The sequence below is a fragment of the Triturus cristatus genome, chromosome 1_2, assembly GCF_964204655.1.
Source record: "Triturus cristatus chromosome 1_2, aTriCri1.1, whole genome shotgun sequence".
Classification (NCBI taxonomy): Eukaryota; Metazoa; Chordata; class Amphibia; order Caudata; family Salamandridae; genus Triturus; species Triturus cristatus.
Window position 1 is genome coordinate 1,138,464,404 of NC_140580.1, and position 16,649 is coordinate 1,138,481,052.

The 16,649-nt window shown below is 46.6% G+C and overlaps 1 protein-coding gene across 2 annotated transcripts in view; it reads right to left on the reverse strand.

The window, feature by feature from the left end:
- Window positions 1–10,606, reverse strand: part of ADAMTS13 (ADAM metallopeptidase with thrombospondin type 1 motif 13) — a 255,971-nt gene extending 245,365 nt beyond the window's left edge. Inside the window, exon 1 of one of the 2 annotated variants that reach the window (XM_085613864.1) lies at window positions 10,315–10,606. In XM_085613864.1, the coding sequence (XP_085469990.1) occupies window positions 10,315–10,383 (69 nt within the window). In that variant the 5' untranslated portion in view covers window positions 10,384–10,606. Of the gene's footprint in view, window positions 1–10,299 lie in introns of both variants that reach the window. The other variant, XM_085613863.1, reaches the window with a different exon arrangement.
- Window positions 10,607–16,649: the final 6,043 nt, after the last annotated feature.

The window sequence follows — 16,649 nt, forward strand, 5'->3', positions numbered from 1 at the left end:
CAACATTCAATATGGAAATCAGTCTACATGACGCAGAGATCACTTGGCATTTTATGAATGAGTGTGGTCTCAACTTTCTTCTTTGACACTCTAATTACACCCAACTATTTATGGAGTTATAGAGTTTAGGTAAAAAGGGGCCAAGAATTAGCTAAATTTTTTTTATAACAGGGTCAAGTAACACCACTGGGACCAGGGGCCTTTTCATCAGTAGGTTCCTCATTGTTCTTTCCACCTCCTCAACAGTGAAATCCTGATCCAGCTCTTCCCTCATCTGTGTGCTTAACTCTGATAATTCTAGATCACCCAAAAAGCTGCCATCGTCAGTGTGGTCGGCCATTTCTCTTTGCTATACGTCACTGAAGGAGGTGAACCTTAGCTGATGCCGTTTTCAGAGGCCGACACCACACCCTTCGAGTTTCGAGAATTAGGGATCCTTGTCTTTTCTCTTGGTTCCCCTGAATGTAGTGACCAATAATGTGTCCGTCTTGTTTTCTCGTTCGCAAGTGCGCTGCTTCATTCGGAGCAACGCTCTCCTAGTGTACTGGGTGAAATATATTAATTTGTCCTCTCAGTGCCATTATCGTTAATTAAAAAACAGTCTTTAATGTATTCCCTAATATCAGTCTGTATATCCAGGGTCGCAACGCAGGCCCCTGCAGCGCAGGAGGCCTGCCACCCCTCCAGGGGGCCCCCCAAACCTTCAAGAGGGCTCCACTCAGACTATGGTCAATGAATATCTGTGAGATATGGGAGACTCAGGGGCCCCCTCATCGCATTCTGCAGGGGGCCCATCATTTTGTGTTACACTACTGTGCATCTCCTATCTCTAAGAAGCCTCAGGATGATGTGCCATGAATTCTTCCGATATCTCTCTCCCATAAGACGATCTCATATCACAGGCACAATTACACAGAAATAGTTATTACTCTACACATACACCAGAACATTTACCAGTGACTTGAGCTTTTATTGTAAACCCTCGTCTGTCTTACAGCACACATTTCTGCTCAAGCACCACCCACCAAATATCACCATTTCTCCCCATACATTCTGTCCCTACATTCCAGCATGAACCTCGTGCCTCAAATTCTATTAAATGTTTTTATAGGCACACTGGAACGATCTCATGATAGTAAAGTCCCTCTGCACAATACACAGAGAGCTCATCACATCAACCAAAGAAAGTACTATAGCAACACCACCAATCAATCAATCAATCAATCAGGGGTTGTAAAGCACACTACTCACCCAAAAGGGTCTCAAGGTGCTGGGAGGGGAGGAGGGGGGGGCGCGTCTCCAAGATGTTACAGTGCATCGGTGAAGAGCCAGGTCGTAAGTCCCTTCAGGAACTTGGTGAGTGAGGGTGTCTGTCAGAGGTGGAGAGGAAGGGTGTTCCATGCCTTGGAGACGAGGAAGGAGAAGGAGCGACCCCTGTTCTAGTCTTCTTGATACAGGGTTCCGTCGCAAGAGAGCTGGGTCGAGCAGAGAGATCTTTGGGGTGCGTGGAACGAGAGGCTGTACGCTGGTCCGGTATTGTGAAGGGCTTCGTGGGCATGGGTGAGGAGCTTGAAAGTGATTTTCTTCTCGACGGGGACCCAGTGTAGTGTCTGTAGGTTTTGGCTGATGTGGCAGTGGCGTGATAGGTTGAAGACATCTGGCGGCGGCGTTCTGGACGTTCTGAAGTTTGCGGGTGAGGCTCTTGTTGATCCCGGCGTAGAGTGCATTGCCGAAGTCCAGTCTGCAAGTGATGAGGGCATTGGTGACCTGTGTTTGAGGGGAATCCAGTTGAAGGTCTTTCGAAGGAGGCAGAGGGAGTGGTAGCAGGAGGAGGTGACAGCGTTGATCATGCAGGTCATTTTGATTTTGGAGTCCAGGATGATTCCGAGGTTGCATGGAGGAGGGTTGGTTCCCGAGGGCGGGAGGCCACCAGGTGTCACTCCAGACGAGGACGTTGTTTTCTTTTATGGAGGAGGCAAGTTGACTTTTGACGGCTTTTCCCATGACTTTTGCCGGTACGCAAGTTACGAGATCAGTCTGGAGTTCTTGAGGGCGGTGTGGTCCGCCGAGGATTTTTTCAGGAGTGGGTTGATCTCAGCATGTTTCTAGTTGTCGGGGAAGGAGGCGGTCTCGGAGGAGCGGTTGATGATTCGTTGAAGCACGGGGGCGATGATGTCTGCGGCTCTGTGGTAGATGTGGTGGGGGCATGGGTCCCTGGGGGCCCCAGAGTGGGTTGACTTCATAATCTTCAGGGTGTCTTCAATGCTTAAGGTTGGTCCAGCTGTAAATTATCGGCTGTGTGTTGAGGGAGGTGGCAGGTGTGGGTTCTGTGTGGGGGTTGTTGTCGTAGAAGTGGCTGTAAATGGTCTTGATTTTAGATGGAAGAAGAGGCTGAGTTTGTCACAGAGGTCCTGGGAGGGTGGGATGTCAGTAGTCTTGCTGTTACTTTGGGCGAACTCTTTGATGATGCCAAAAAGTCCCTTGCTGTTGTGTGCGTGGGTGGAGATTCTGTCCAGGAGTGCTTTCTTCCTTGAGTATCTGATGAGTTTGTGGTGGGCTGTGGTGGCTGCTTTGAAGTTGTCAATGTCTGCTGTAATTTTGGTGTTCCTCCATAGATTTTTGAGGCGTCTGCAGGTTTGTCTAGATTCTCGGAGTTCGGTGGCGAACCAGCAGGCTTCTTTGGTGTGGGGGTTGGGGGTTGTCTTGAGGGGGCGAGGGTGTTGGCACAGGTGAAGCCACCAACAGAAGCAGAACACTCTTCAAGACAATCAAGCACTGCATCAATGCGCTGCCAGATCCACTTATTCTTCACTTCATAGAAAAATAAAGCTATTCTTTAGTGACAGAATACAGAAGATCTGATAGCACATTGACAACACCAAGCCTGGTTTATCTCTTATGCCCCATTCCTGTGGAATCCCACAATGATCATCCGTCAAAGCCCTTCTTACTGACATATTCAACTCCCTCAAGCCCAAGCCTCACCCTGCATCAAAGCTCTCTCTGGGGACGCTCCCTCACCCCTATTCGCGATCAGTCAAAGCAGCTTCCCAGAGATTCTCGAGACAGGACAGGTTCTCCCACTCCTAAAGAAACTTCGCCAAGGACTAGCTGCTCACTCACCTACCACTCATCTGCAAATTCATTAAAAAATCAGTCTATGTTCATCTCCAAGATCACATCATCGCAAACATCTCCTGCACGACTTTCAGTCCAGCTTCAGATCACACTGCAGCACAGAGACCACTACCTTACATAACGTAGATTATGCCTTCCTGACCATGGATACCCTGCCTCCTAATATTGCTGGACACCTCAGCTGGCTTTGAAACGGACAACCATCCCACCATGATAAGCACCATAGGGTCTTGAATGGGATTCATCAGCAATTTCATTCACTGATTCTTCTCCTACCTTTCCACCCAACACCTATTTGTTCACGTGGACACCTCTAGATTCCAAAAGATCCCTGTCACCTTCGAAGTCCTTCAGGGTTCCATACTGTTCCCTGCCATTTTCAACCTCTAGCTAAAGCTACTAGGTGCTCTACTCACAAATAACAGCCTCACGATTCACCAATAGGATGATGATACAAAACTCGATTTAAATGCCTTCTCTGCTTCAGACATCCAACACCTCAAAGGCACTGTCTGCACATCATCCAGACATGAATGTCCAACACCTATCTGAAATTCGACCCAACCAAAACAGAATTCCTGTCATTTGCCAAGAACAACAAACAGTACAAACAGGGCTCAATGACATGAGACTTGACGGCTCCAGTCCCCAACTTTTACTGACTGCCAAGTCACTTGGATTCACCTTGGACATCAACCTCTCTCCCAAAGGACACATTGACAAAAAATGAAAAAGGGCCTCACACCTACTCTCTCTTCTAAAGAAAGTAAACCTGTTTCTCACAGAAAGTAAATTTAGAACTGCGGTTCAAGCCCTCATAGTCTCGCATTTGAATGGTAGTGTAACACACTGCACCATTGACTCCTAGACTCCACACTGACATCCCTAAAGGGCATCCTACTCGCAACAGCACGTCCCAGCCAGGACCTAAAGAAATATGATATCAGCCCTATCCTGATGGAACTGCATTTGCTCCCCGTGCCGGCTCGCACCATCTTCAAACCCAGCTGCATCATTTACTAAGACATCACAAGCATCCTCATACTTATCTTGCAGATAAACTATCATCCCTGATTGTTCTCGGCACAACCACAGCCAGAACCCCTTCTGACCACAGACTAAGAAGTATGAATCTTTTCCATCTGTGCACCAAGGATTAGAAACAACGCACCTATACCCCTCACGGCTGCCCTAGTGCTGCTTCAATTTAGGAAAGCGTTGAAGACACACCTCTTTGAAGAACACTACATTACAAAGCATTTGGGGCCTCATTACGATGTCGGTCGGTAATCCTCTGACTGTTCGTCGGGCGCTTACCGACCAACATGGTAGGTTTACATTCCGACCGCAGAATTACAATGTTGGCGGTCAGAGTGTAAACCAGCCAGTCAATCCAACTTGGTTCCGATGAGCTCACGGAGCCCGTCGGCCAGTTGGAAACTGCCCATAATCCCTTAAGCATATGCGACAAATAACAATGTCTCAACAGGTATCAATTCAAGGCAAGTTTAAGTATGCACACAGAAATTGTAAGAGAACAAGGGGATAAAAAAAGGGAGGGAGGCATCAAAATTTTGGATTTGCAAAAAAAGCTAAGAGTGGTTTTATATTCAGAATTGTATAAAACAAAGAAAAAAGCACTGTGTTACATTTAATGACCTGTACCACTTGTACAAGTTTGTGCTCGTGAAAAAAGTGAAAGGTACAAATTGACAGATCTAAACCAGTGAGGGACAGCGCAGAGACACAGTGATATACACAAAACATTAGTAATGGTCCAATCTCAGTTAACAATCTCTAGGCAACAATTTACAGGATTGAGAGACCAAAACACAGATGCGCCTGGTGAATTGCACTAGTGAGTCAACTAGGTTTCGACCTGATAAAAATGCAGGTCATCATTAGGACCAGGTTACGTTTAATTTGAAGCTCTGCATAGGGCCCACCAGGAGGGCACAAGAGGAAAGCGCTGGTATCAGCATCAGTATAAAACTGGAGGGGTATCCGCTAGGAATGGCTGGGTTCGCAATGTGAACAAATTCAAGCTGAGTCGTCAAGGGTTGCTGATAATAAAGCAACCACCGTCCTTGGAGTGGGGCGAGCAGGGGAATCGTATGTACGAAGTATCACAGGTCCCAGAGTTAGTGCGGAGGAAAATGATGGAGGCGGTAGAAAGAGCAGGGCCAGCATACAGGGTAACGGGCGTCCGGCAGCATCCAACGGTTCAGGACGAGGAAGTGTTCCACCAACAGCGACTGGAAGCGCAGAACACGAGCAGCAACGGCGTGTGTCCGTGCTGCTCTGTAGTGCCCGGAAAAACACTCGGACGCTTACCGACCGACATGATAGGTGTACATTCGGACCGCCGAATTACAATGTCGGCGGTCGGAATGTAAACCTACCATGTGCAAAAACTTCCATTTTACCATGTGCGGTCGCATCCTAATTGCGGTGCCGGGATCGACGACTGGAGGTCGGTTTTCAATTCAAATTCCCAGTTTTTCATTCCTGCACTATCCAACTGAATCAACACTTTAAGTACATGATTGAATGTCTCTAGTGCACCATTCCATTCTGGATGTTCCAAAGATATCATCCTATGCTGTATTCCAAAATGTTTGATATAGTTCAACAACTCCTCCAATCCGAGCTTTACATCATTGTCTGTTAAGATGCTGTGTATACCCTTTCTAACAACAATTCATCGAGGAATCAAATCTCTAAGCCTGTGTCCACTCAGTGCACAACTTTCAACTTAAACTACTTCAAAGCATATCTAATAAAACAACAATGTACATGTTGGCACCATTACTCAAGACCCCATGTCCCATTATGTCTAACAGCATACATTGACAGACTCTCTAAAAAATCCAAAATTGGATTTAAAGTTTTCTGTGTTTTGTCTGCTCTTTAGCCATCCACACACACATCAACTATGTTTTTTAACCTCCAAATCAATTCAAGGCCACCAATACAAGTCCTTGACTCTATTTTTATTCCATGATATTCCCTTCATGGCTTCGAGGCTTAATAAAATCCCTCAATCCAGCAGGTGATACCACCTTACCATTTCTTAATTTAAAAAACTGCAGTCAACACTAAGGGCCCAAGTTATAATTTGGCTATCAGGCCAACCTCCACCACGGCGACTCTGATGCCCTGGTGGAGGTCCCAGCCGCCAAATTATGAAATGTCTGTCATCCCAACAGACCTTTTAAGCATTCACAGGAACCGCCTTCAAGGCGGTTCTGGGAATGCACTGGAACTTTGCTGTACGGCTCTGTCAAATATGACTCAGCCATACAGCAAAGTTTCCAAACTTTTTTTATTTTAAAACCCTAATGTGGGGTTTTTTTTTCAAATACAAAAACAATGTCCCCCTCACCATGGGCAGTAATAAATGTTCATTAATGCCCATTCAAATTGGGGAGCGGATCTATATCCAATCCTCCAACGGCCCTTACTCCGTCAGGCTGTAGGAGAAGTCTGGCCATGGCAGAGAAGGAGTATTCTCCACCATGGCCAAACTATGGTCCGCCCACTTCTGAATTCAGCGGGCGGACCATTATGTTGGCGGTAAGTATACTCTATTGCTGTTGTGTCACAGTATGCATCCCACCAACATTTAATTTGGACACTAAGTTCATTCCCCACTTCCCATAATCTTTTTATGCTTACATCAATCACATATAAGAATGGGTTAATTCTCTGCAAATTTGCATTTCTTGACTTCAGCTGTCAGACCCCTTTTCCCAAATGTGCAACACTTTTTAAAAAGCTTATTGTGTACTTCCTTATTCTTGCCCATCACTAGAACATCATCCTCAAAATAGACCACCCTTTCAGCATCATCAAATGGTTTCATCATAGGCCTCTGGATAACTGCAGCAGCAGAAGGCAATCCAAAGGTACATGACAAAACTGAAAACACACAAAGAGTGTAATAAATGCTGCGAGTGCCCTACTTTAGGGATGCAGGTTCACCTGGTGATAGGCAGACACTCTAATGTGAGAACCATTTAACTCCCCTTGTGACCGATAACATTTCATTTATTTTAGGTAAAGGAAACTGGTCTATCAAGATATAGTCAACGAAGGCCAAAGCACAATTTCACCTAGCCATTTGCCCATCGCTCCCCAACATGAGGCAAAATCCACTCAGATGACCGACAGTTTCAGTTGTATTAGCCACAACCAGTTCCCCAAGTGGTTGATAATGCTTTGACCTCATCATTGGCAATCAAGGGAATGTGTATTTGGGGCAGAGCCTCTGCCTTCAGCTTACTCCTGTGCATAATGCCATTTAACAAGCAAGTCTTCGTATTGAATACATTAGGTAAGTTTCTAATCTCTACTTCCTGGCATTCTCACGTTCCCCCCAAAAAAGCGCCTGTTCCACACAACTGGGGTCAAGTACAATATGTAGCGATCTTTGCTACCACCGCCCTAATAAAGTTCGTCTTTCCTTGTCCATGCACAGTTTACAGATTGCCTTACTGTTCTTGTATACAAGTTTGTAACTGCCCAATTGTTCACCTTTAATATTCAAAACAGCTTCCTTTTGTTATCACCCTTAGTTCCTTCGTCGTCATTATCCGACAATCTGGAGATGTCCAGGCACTTGCTATTTCGACCCTTCCTCTTACAAACCCTTGCAAAATGCCCCACTACACTCCAAAGATTTTGCATTAGATACCTGGTATTTCACATGTTGTGCTGAATAGTTTAAATTACCCTAACAATAAGATTTTGACATTTCTGTTCTAAATTGTTCACATTTCTTAGGTTTGTCCTTTTGGGGTTTGTAACTATTCTCTGTTCAAGAAACCTTATTCACCGTTTCATTTCTAGTTTCACATACTTTCGTTAAAGCGGCTTTAGCACAGCGACTTGACAGTTCTGCTTCCTTTACTTATGCAATGATATGGCATAGTGTTGAGTCGCCATTCACCCACAAGCCATCTTCTGTCCCAGAACTGCTGTTATGCATTACAATCTGGGATCTTGTAAACTACTCATGCAACATTCCAAACTTGTGTCTAATAGTTAATTAATGAATAATCATAGTTATTTATAGTTTCACTCTTTGTTTGTGCTGAAAAAAATGGATCTGTTAATGGCCACGCACAGTACAGGTGAAACTACTCAACCACATCAGCCAATGAGTTGACAAAAAAACATCACTTTCGATTTTGCCTCTTTATGTTTAGGTCGAGCCTGGGACGCGCATGCGCTCCTCTGCGAGGCATGCTGTATTCAATATGGCCTTGAAGCTCTGCCCATTCTCCGCCCATATTTTTCATTGGCTTGTCTCATTGTCCTTTGTAAATACTGGCTTCTTATTCGTTAATAGGCTTTTTAGTGCCTCCTTCGTACCGCCTTGTCTTCATTTGTAAACTTCCATGAGGACCGGCCCTTTTACGTCGGTTGTTGCACGGTTTGTCTTATTTAGTCTGTGAGCACTATTTTCTTTAATGAGTTTCTCGTACTGCAGGCACGACATGCTTTCGTGCATCATTCAGCGCGCCATACGCGCTTTCACTTTCCAAGCAGTCCGGGACAATGGCGTTCGCTTCTTTGAAATGAAATAGGTCTCGCATTTACAAGACTTTGAGCTATTGACAATATAAATGATAATGCCTTTTATTTACGTGTTAATTATCAAAACAGACAAAAGACATTGTCATGTACAATGCCAATAGCTTAAACTCTCGCAAATGCAAGACCTATTGCATTGCAAATGTTTGTTTTTTGTCCCATTTGGAAATAGACATGTAACTCATGATATCCTGAGACAGGTGGCATACAATCAATCGATGGAGACTGGTGCTGCCAAGGGGAAGTGAAATCAGCTGAGGCTGAGGTCACAACCAGGGAAGATACAGTTGAATGTGAATGAAAAATGTATGAGTTTTAACATGGACTGATAAAATGGGCTGGGGCCTGTAGCCCAGACGCGTGTTTAGGGCGCATCTGACGCGAGGGAGAGCAGCGATACGTAAACTTGTGGTGAGCGAAGGATGGTCTACGTGAGCCAAGCGACTCACGTAGACGGGAGTTTGAAGACCATCCTTCGCTTGTACGTCACCCGTCCCAGGATATCAATATCACCCCATTGGGATTGATGTTAGGCTAACAATTTCACACACTGACACCAGCACCGACACCGAGGCCCACCATCATTCTAATGTACAGCTACAGGAACGATTGTTCAACAAATGAAGACAAGGGTCCTTCATACTTTCTACACTGCGAAAAAACATAGCGCGCCACTGACGCCACTACACGCAGATGCGGCGACACACGCACCCCAAGGGCCTGGCATGGCTGAGGGGAAGTAATCAAGGAGGCGGGCTGCTCGAGGTTCACTGCCGGGTTTAGCAGTCACTGTGTGATCATTAATGCTCCCCATATACACAATGCATAGGAATGAGATGACCACCTCATAACAGGCATGATGTCACAGCACTGTAACGCAACATCACCACACTACCCTAGCTGCTTGTAGGGTTGCAACTTGGACGGTTTTGTACCTGCCTGGTCAGTATTTTTGAGACCAGGCAGGTAAAAATATTGAGTAAAGTATTGAAATACGGTATTCTTTCCACTCTTAAAACATAAAGCTAAAACACTTAACACATAAAGAAATATCTACAAAACTATTTGAGAGTTTTCTAAATTGTTTCAGAATGATTATTAGCATGAAGAGAGGGATAGTTTCCGTACTACAAAAGAATCCTAACTATTTTGCACTCATACTTATTTCACCTACCAGCGCTTGGCTGGTCCAGATACCCAAAACGTAAACAAATATTTTCTAATAAAAGGTGGCAACCCTAACTCTGAAGTAGAGCTTGATTAATGTTACCGCAGTTTTTTGCACCATATGCAGGCCCCTAAGTGAAAGGGTAGAAGATAGCCTTCTGCAGCAGGGAATCAACCCACCGAGCTATCTAAAATACCAAGTAAAAGTATTTAGGTGAGTAAAACGCCACACGCTGGGATGCGTAGAAGAAAACCACTTTTTTCTTGCGTTATAAGAAGCAACCCGATGACGCAATCGTTTAGGAATGTTTGATTCACAAAACACAAAGATGTGCCCGCCAGCATCCCATGCCCCCCTCCCTCCTCGTAAACCACATCTCCAGGCCCAGCCCCTACCTCCAGGGCTCCTACCTCGCCGAGACCCGAGGCCTCCAGTAAGCTGACGGTGGCCCAGGCCAGGGCCAGCAGGGCGGTGATCATGGCGAGGGGCTGCCGGGCTCGGCGGGGGCCTCTCCGGGGCCTGCAGCCGCCCTCGGCCCCAGGATTGTTTGCAGGAAGTCAGGAGAGCAGCAGCGCAGCGTCCGAGCAGCTCGAGGGCAGGCAGAAAATGTTGATCAATAACAGGCACGCGCTGGCCCTGGGGGGCCGCGCGGGGGTCTGGCTACGGACTCACTTGCACAATGTTCGTATTTGTGTATGAATCGGGCCCCGGTCTCTGCTCACTTCAGTCAGTTGGGCTTTGGCGGCCAATTATCCCCGTTTCGAAACAAAACTCCCTGCTTGCGACTGAAACTCTCTTATTTGTTTAATCGTTCTGTGCCCCTCGGCCTTACACACCCTGCATGCCTACATTTTAGACTAGGGCAGTTTTTAAAATGAAAATAGTCGGGAGAATGTATTTTTCCTGTTGATTTATGTTGATTCTGTCGGATTCGGGTTCATTGGCTTGTATTGTGGCGGACAATCAGCATTTCATTTTTGGCAGTTTAATAGCACAGTGCAAACAACAGCAGAGTTCAAAACTCTGTTTTTTATGCACTTTGTAAATTTTCCAAAAATAAAATGTGGATGCTGTCAACCCTTCTAATCTCCCCTCCAAGCTTAAGGACAAAGCCCTCTGACGTCAGAGGTCATTGTTGGAGGAGACGTCACAGGCATCAACATGTCACTTCTGCCTTGTTTCCAGCAGATCCTGAGTGGCCATTCGGATCGGGTTTCGGCAGGAATAGGGAGGCGGGAGAGACTAACCTTGAAATCGGTACTCTCCCACCCAGGCCCCGAGGGACGGCAGCTAAGAACACATATGTTTAAAATCACTGCAGATTATAACAAGCGTTTGCAATGCAATAGGTCGCGCATTTGTGAGATTTTGACCTATTGGCATTATAAATGACAATGCCTTTTATTTATTTGTTTAAACAAACCTGCAATAAAAAAAGGCATTTTCATTTACAATACCAATAGGTCAAAGTTTCTAAAAATGACCCCTAATGCATTGCAAATGCTTGTATAGTAGAGACAGCTTTGCACACTGGAGAAGTGTGGCTCACTGATTAGAGCGGCAGACCCTGATGCAGAGGTCTAGCCCGGGACCAGGGTTCAATTCCCCGCCTCTGTGGGTCTTGGGCTCAAAAATTCCACGGACCTGATAATTCTCGCCTCGGTGCCTATTCCAATCATGGAGTCCCACTCTGCAACTCTGGGCAATAGCTTGCTTAATCTCCACAACGGCCCCCACAACGCTAAGGATGCCTGGCCTCCACCTTGGGGGTGCCCAGGAGTGGACCCCTCACAGGGAAAGCCAGGATGGGTTCCACAGCGGTATTTGTACAAGCGCCTTGAGACCCTTGCGGGTGAGTAGTGCGCTATACAAGTATCAAATTTACATTTACATCAAAAGTATAAGTGGGTGAATAGGAATGCCCATGCACCACCCTTAGAGTCTCCCTCGATGCAAATTGACACTACTTTCCCTTATTTTATGACTGCTATTCAGCGCAAAAGATAGTTTGTGCTAACAAGTAAATGTCAATTAAACACTTTGCTCGGGCTGTGTCACTTTTGTGATGCAAACTTGTTGCTCGGTGTTGTAAATCTGGGGACCTTCGTGTCTGGGCCCAGGGTGGCTTTCTAACCTGATGCACAGACCCACTCCCCACGGACGGTGATCATGGGATCTGTGTAACGTTTTGTATTCCTACGCTGTACCCGAAGTACATCCTCTGTCATGGTCTGGAGGAAGCATTCGGAAGGTGCAAACTGGGGAAATGATAGAGAGTGGCAGGCGGAAGTGACGACACCTCTGGGAACACGTTGAAGAACTGCTAGATGATGTCACGTGAGCCATACTTCGGAAGAGCCTGCAAAACCCATGACTGTTTAATCGGTTTATATATTTGAAACTATTGCTTTAAAATGCACCTCTGCGTGAAATTGCACAGGGAGATAACACACACCTCGCTTCAAGACAAAGAGAATCCTCACTAAAGCCACACCTCCCACCCAAAGAGGCCGCTCTGCGCTACACAAGCCATTCACTCATTTTCATGTGTGGAGTTTGTCAAACATGTTAATGTCACATGACACTGAAGACAAGAGCGTAGCTCTCTTGTGGTGGGTGCTGCAAACAGCATAAGAGGGCGTTAGGCGCTATACAAATGTTACAACATTTGAGTGTTCGGCTACCCTCTCCTGACGACATTTGACCTCTCTGTTTGTCCGGCGTCAGGATGTATTGTGGCGGGTCGAGTAAGTACTCTATTAGTTGTGTATTTGATGATGAAATTGTTGTGGAAATGAGCCCCTCTGTACACTGTGCAGTAAGAGCCGTGCAGAAATAAAACATCAACCCCCAGGAAGCCCACAGCGCTATGAAGCCACGTTGCAGCAGCCGAGGGCTATACCAACACTTGGAAATGAAAAACTACCACAACTAAAACAAGCTTGCAGTAATTCTTCGAACAATACAGAGTGGACAGGCACTCTGCACGTCCCACGTTAGAGCCTGTTGGTGAAAGTATGGCAAGCGGTGTGTTATATGCTATATGCATCCAAGTGGCCGGAAATCAAAGTAGTCAGGGAGGCTAGTTCTTCAAGCCTTGTCAAGTTTCTCAAGGACATATTTTTGAGGGAAGGGTTTCCACAGTTCCTCGTTTCTGATTATGGGACCCAATTTCTGAGTGAAGAATTTGAATCCTTTTTAACGCTAAGTGGCATTAAACATCTCAAGAGCTCACTTTATCATCCACAAACCAAGGGCCTCGTTGAGAGAATGAATAGGGTTGTAGGTGAGTGTGTCAAGTGGGCAGTGAATGGGAGACATGATGTATATAAAGCTCTCGAGAGTATGTTGTGGTTCTATAGGACCACACCACATTCATCTACAAAAGTTTCTCCTTTTGAGATACTAAGGGGTAGGAAAGCTAATACAAGTTTCCGTCCAGGATGGATGGGTAAATGGGTGGAATCGTTGTGTGATGTTGATGCTCTTATGGAAAAAGTCAAGGTCAATTCTGATATTGCACAGGGAAAAGAGAAAACATGGTTTGACAACAAGAAAAGTGTTAAATTTGTTGCTCTTTCTGTGGGTGATTTTGTACGTATTAAGAGTCCTGTGCACACCAAGAAAGGGTATTGTAAGTTTGGAGATCCTGTCGAGGTCATTCGGATTTACAATAATGCTTCTCAGGTTGAAGGGGGTTGTTGGTGGAATTTGTCTAGACTAATTAAGACAAGATCATGTTCTATATCTAAAGATTCAAGTTCGACAAGTAAAGTATACACCACTTCCAAGCCTTCTGCTGGACAACGTAGAAAGAGTTCTAGAGTCCGTGTTATTCCTCACAGGTTTCGTGATTAAGAATTTATTTAGGTTTTATTTATTGTACTATAAGATGTGTTTTGTTTTGTTGTTAGTTTTAGTTATCCAGGAGAAAAGGAGGTATGTTATATGCTATATTCAATGTTAAGCTTGAGTCATCACCTGCTCCCAGCTGAGTGTGTTCTTGTGATGTCAGCTCCTGATGTCATAGTTGGAATGTTATAATTCAACTGGAGGAGACTGACTGATGGTGAAGGTGGTTGGCAGTTCAAGAGCTGTGTAGTTATCTACATCAGTAAATTCACTTTGATACAACCTGCTCCTGAATGAATTACTACACGGTTCTTCTAAGCAGAGCGCCCCTGCCAGGGATCCTGTGCACAAAGATGTCTACGTACTCACAGGACTGGAGCCAGCAACAGTAGGTAATGGCGGTGGGGTGCGCTCTGCCCACTCCAAAACGTCCAACACCGAGGCTGGCAGCAAGCAGCACCGAGACGAGCAACAGAGATGCTGCTGTTCCTCCCTTGCCAAAGCTAGCATCCCGTGAGTGTGTTATGCCGTGCGCCGCGAGCCGTACTCGTGCACATCGCCTGTCCGGGCGCGTGCACATCTCCTGTCCCTCTTCGAGAGATGCTGCTGCTCCTCCCTTGCTAAAGCTGGCATCCCGCGAGTGTGTGGTGCCGTGCGCCGCGAGCCGTACATGTGCACATCGCCTGTCCGGGTGTGTAGGAGAGTAGGGTCTGCTATCCTATGGTCACCCCAAATTTTTGCTTTTTGCTTCACTGGTTTTTGACATATTGAGGCTGTGGGCCTGCTAATCAGACCCCCAGCCTGCTGTTCTCTCTACTAAATTGACACTATGCACCCTAGGTGCATAACCAATTGGAATTGGATCACCCTGTGAGCCCCTGTACCAGTGTACACTAGGTACCCAGGGCATTGGTGTATCCAAGGCCTACCAGGGGCTGAAGCATGTATTGTGCCACCCCTGGCCTGGCCTAACAATTTGACACAACTGGCTGATCACTCAGCTGGGGTAAGTTGGTGTAACCACCTCTTACTTAGGTGTAGTATACCTATACCTAACCTTAAATGGGACACATGTTAACCTATAAGTCACTCCTATGGCAGGCCTTAGCAATCCTGAAGGCAGATTGCTTGGTTCCATGTGAGATGGTGCTCTGGCATGAGCTGAGCCTGTCTGCAGTGGTCGGAACAACTTCCTTCTACCGTTTCCAGATATCGTCATACCATATACTCTTAAGTGCATTATGAACCTCGCGGTTAAATGCTATCTTTGGTTTGGCTTTATCAAAACATGTCGAGTAAGGTGTCATACGAATTGGAATACTAACCCCTCGCCAATTCTGGCGACGGAGTTAGCATTCCACCCTTCTAGAGGGACACGACATGTACAGCACCTGAAACCCGGGTAAAATCAGACATAGCCTCAGCTCCACAAAATGGACGCTGCCACCACAGACACAAGTCTGCCCTCCTGCTGCTGGGAGTCCTTCCAGCTTGGGAGACGTGGACAAAGGGTTTCCTGTCAGGGGAGGTGCGTGCACCACCCCAGACAGGATTTTGTGTATTGGTCAGGTAGGGCTTGAATGGAATCAGACATGCCTGAGGCTCACAAGGAGCCTCGGTGCATATGCCAGTTCAAACCGGTCTTGGGGCACACCAGCCCCAGACCTGGGGCGAGCTGGACAAAGGATTGGGGGTGTAACCACCCCCCTTCCTGGTCCCACCCTTAGGGAGGGACCTAGCCGGTAGTCCGGCTCCTAGAATCCGCTTAAAGGTAGGAGCTGTGTCCTAAGACTTCAGACATCCTGGAATCAACTTACTACAAAGAAGAAGACGGGAACTTCGACGCTCTGCTGCACAGAGGACTGAAGGAAATCTCCCCTATGGTCAGGGAGTGACCATCTTGCTAACGCAAGCACCATCCAGCAACTCGACGTCTGCTTTGCCGCCACCTCCTGCCGGAGCCCGAGCCCAGAGACCAACAAGACCTGGACTTCCAGGCCTATCACCGCCCGATCCACAGTCCCTGCAAAGAAGGAACCCGTGGAGGCACCGAGACACGTGGAGCCACCCATCTTGAAAAGACACTCGACAAGCTGCAAGCGCGACAACAGAGGCTCCCTCCAAGTTGTGCTTTGGGTCCTGAAAAGCCCAACAACAGAGCAGCATCTGCACCAAAGGTGAGCCCTCCAGCATCTCCACGATCTGCGTGGGGCCCCTCTGCACTTTGCATCTCGACGCGCCTGCCCGGTCCCTGGCCCATTGGCTAGTGGCCATTTTGACGACCTTGTTTGAAAACTATGACACTGGTTTGGTTGCCCCAGACTGGCCCCTGCTGCCCTCCAAAGGAGCAGCCCCTCTGACCTTGCTGGTCAGAACCACAAGCTTTCTTCAATTCCTGCAACTCCTGCTTTTGCCAAGGCTTGTTTGCTTCCATCGAGTCGCCGACACCGCCAACAGCGAGAGCCTGCGTGGGACAGCTCGTGAACCGACTCCTGGACGTCGTCGACCTTCAGGGACCACGTGGCTGCGGAGACAAGCTACACCTCTTCACCTGTTTGCACCCGACATCGCCTGGGACCTACCTGGTGCCACGCCGGTCACTGGCTAGTGACTGTGAACACTGTCCCCTCTGCTTTCAGGTCTTCTACAACTCCGATCCACCCTTGGATCCACCGCATCTCTTCTGGACCGACCGGCTAAAAAGAAGGAAGTGCACATTTTGTAATTTGCAACATGAAAAAGTTTAAAACTAAAACGTACTTAAAATCCACTTTTTATTATACTTATTTAGACCTAATTAGTTTGCTTTCTTTACTGCAGGAAAAGTATCTAAAAAAGACTTTACACAAGTTCTGCTTCAAAAGAATAAAAAATACAACATTAGCTGACCATT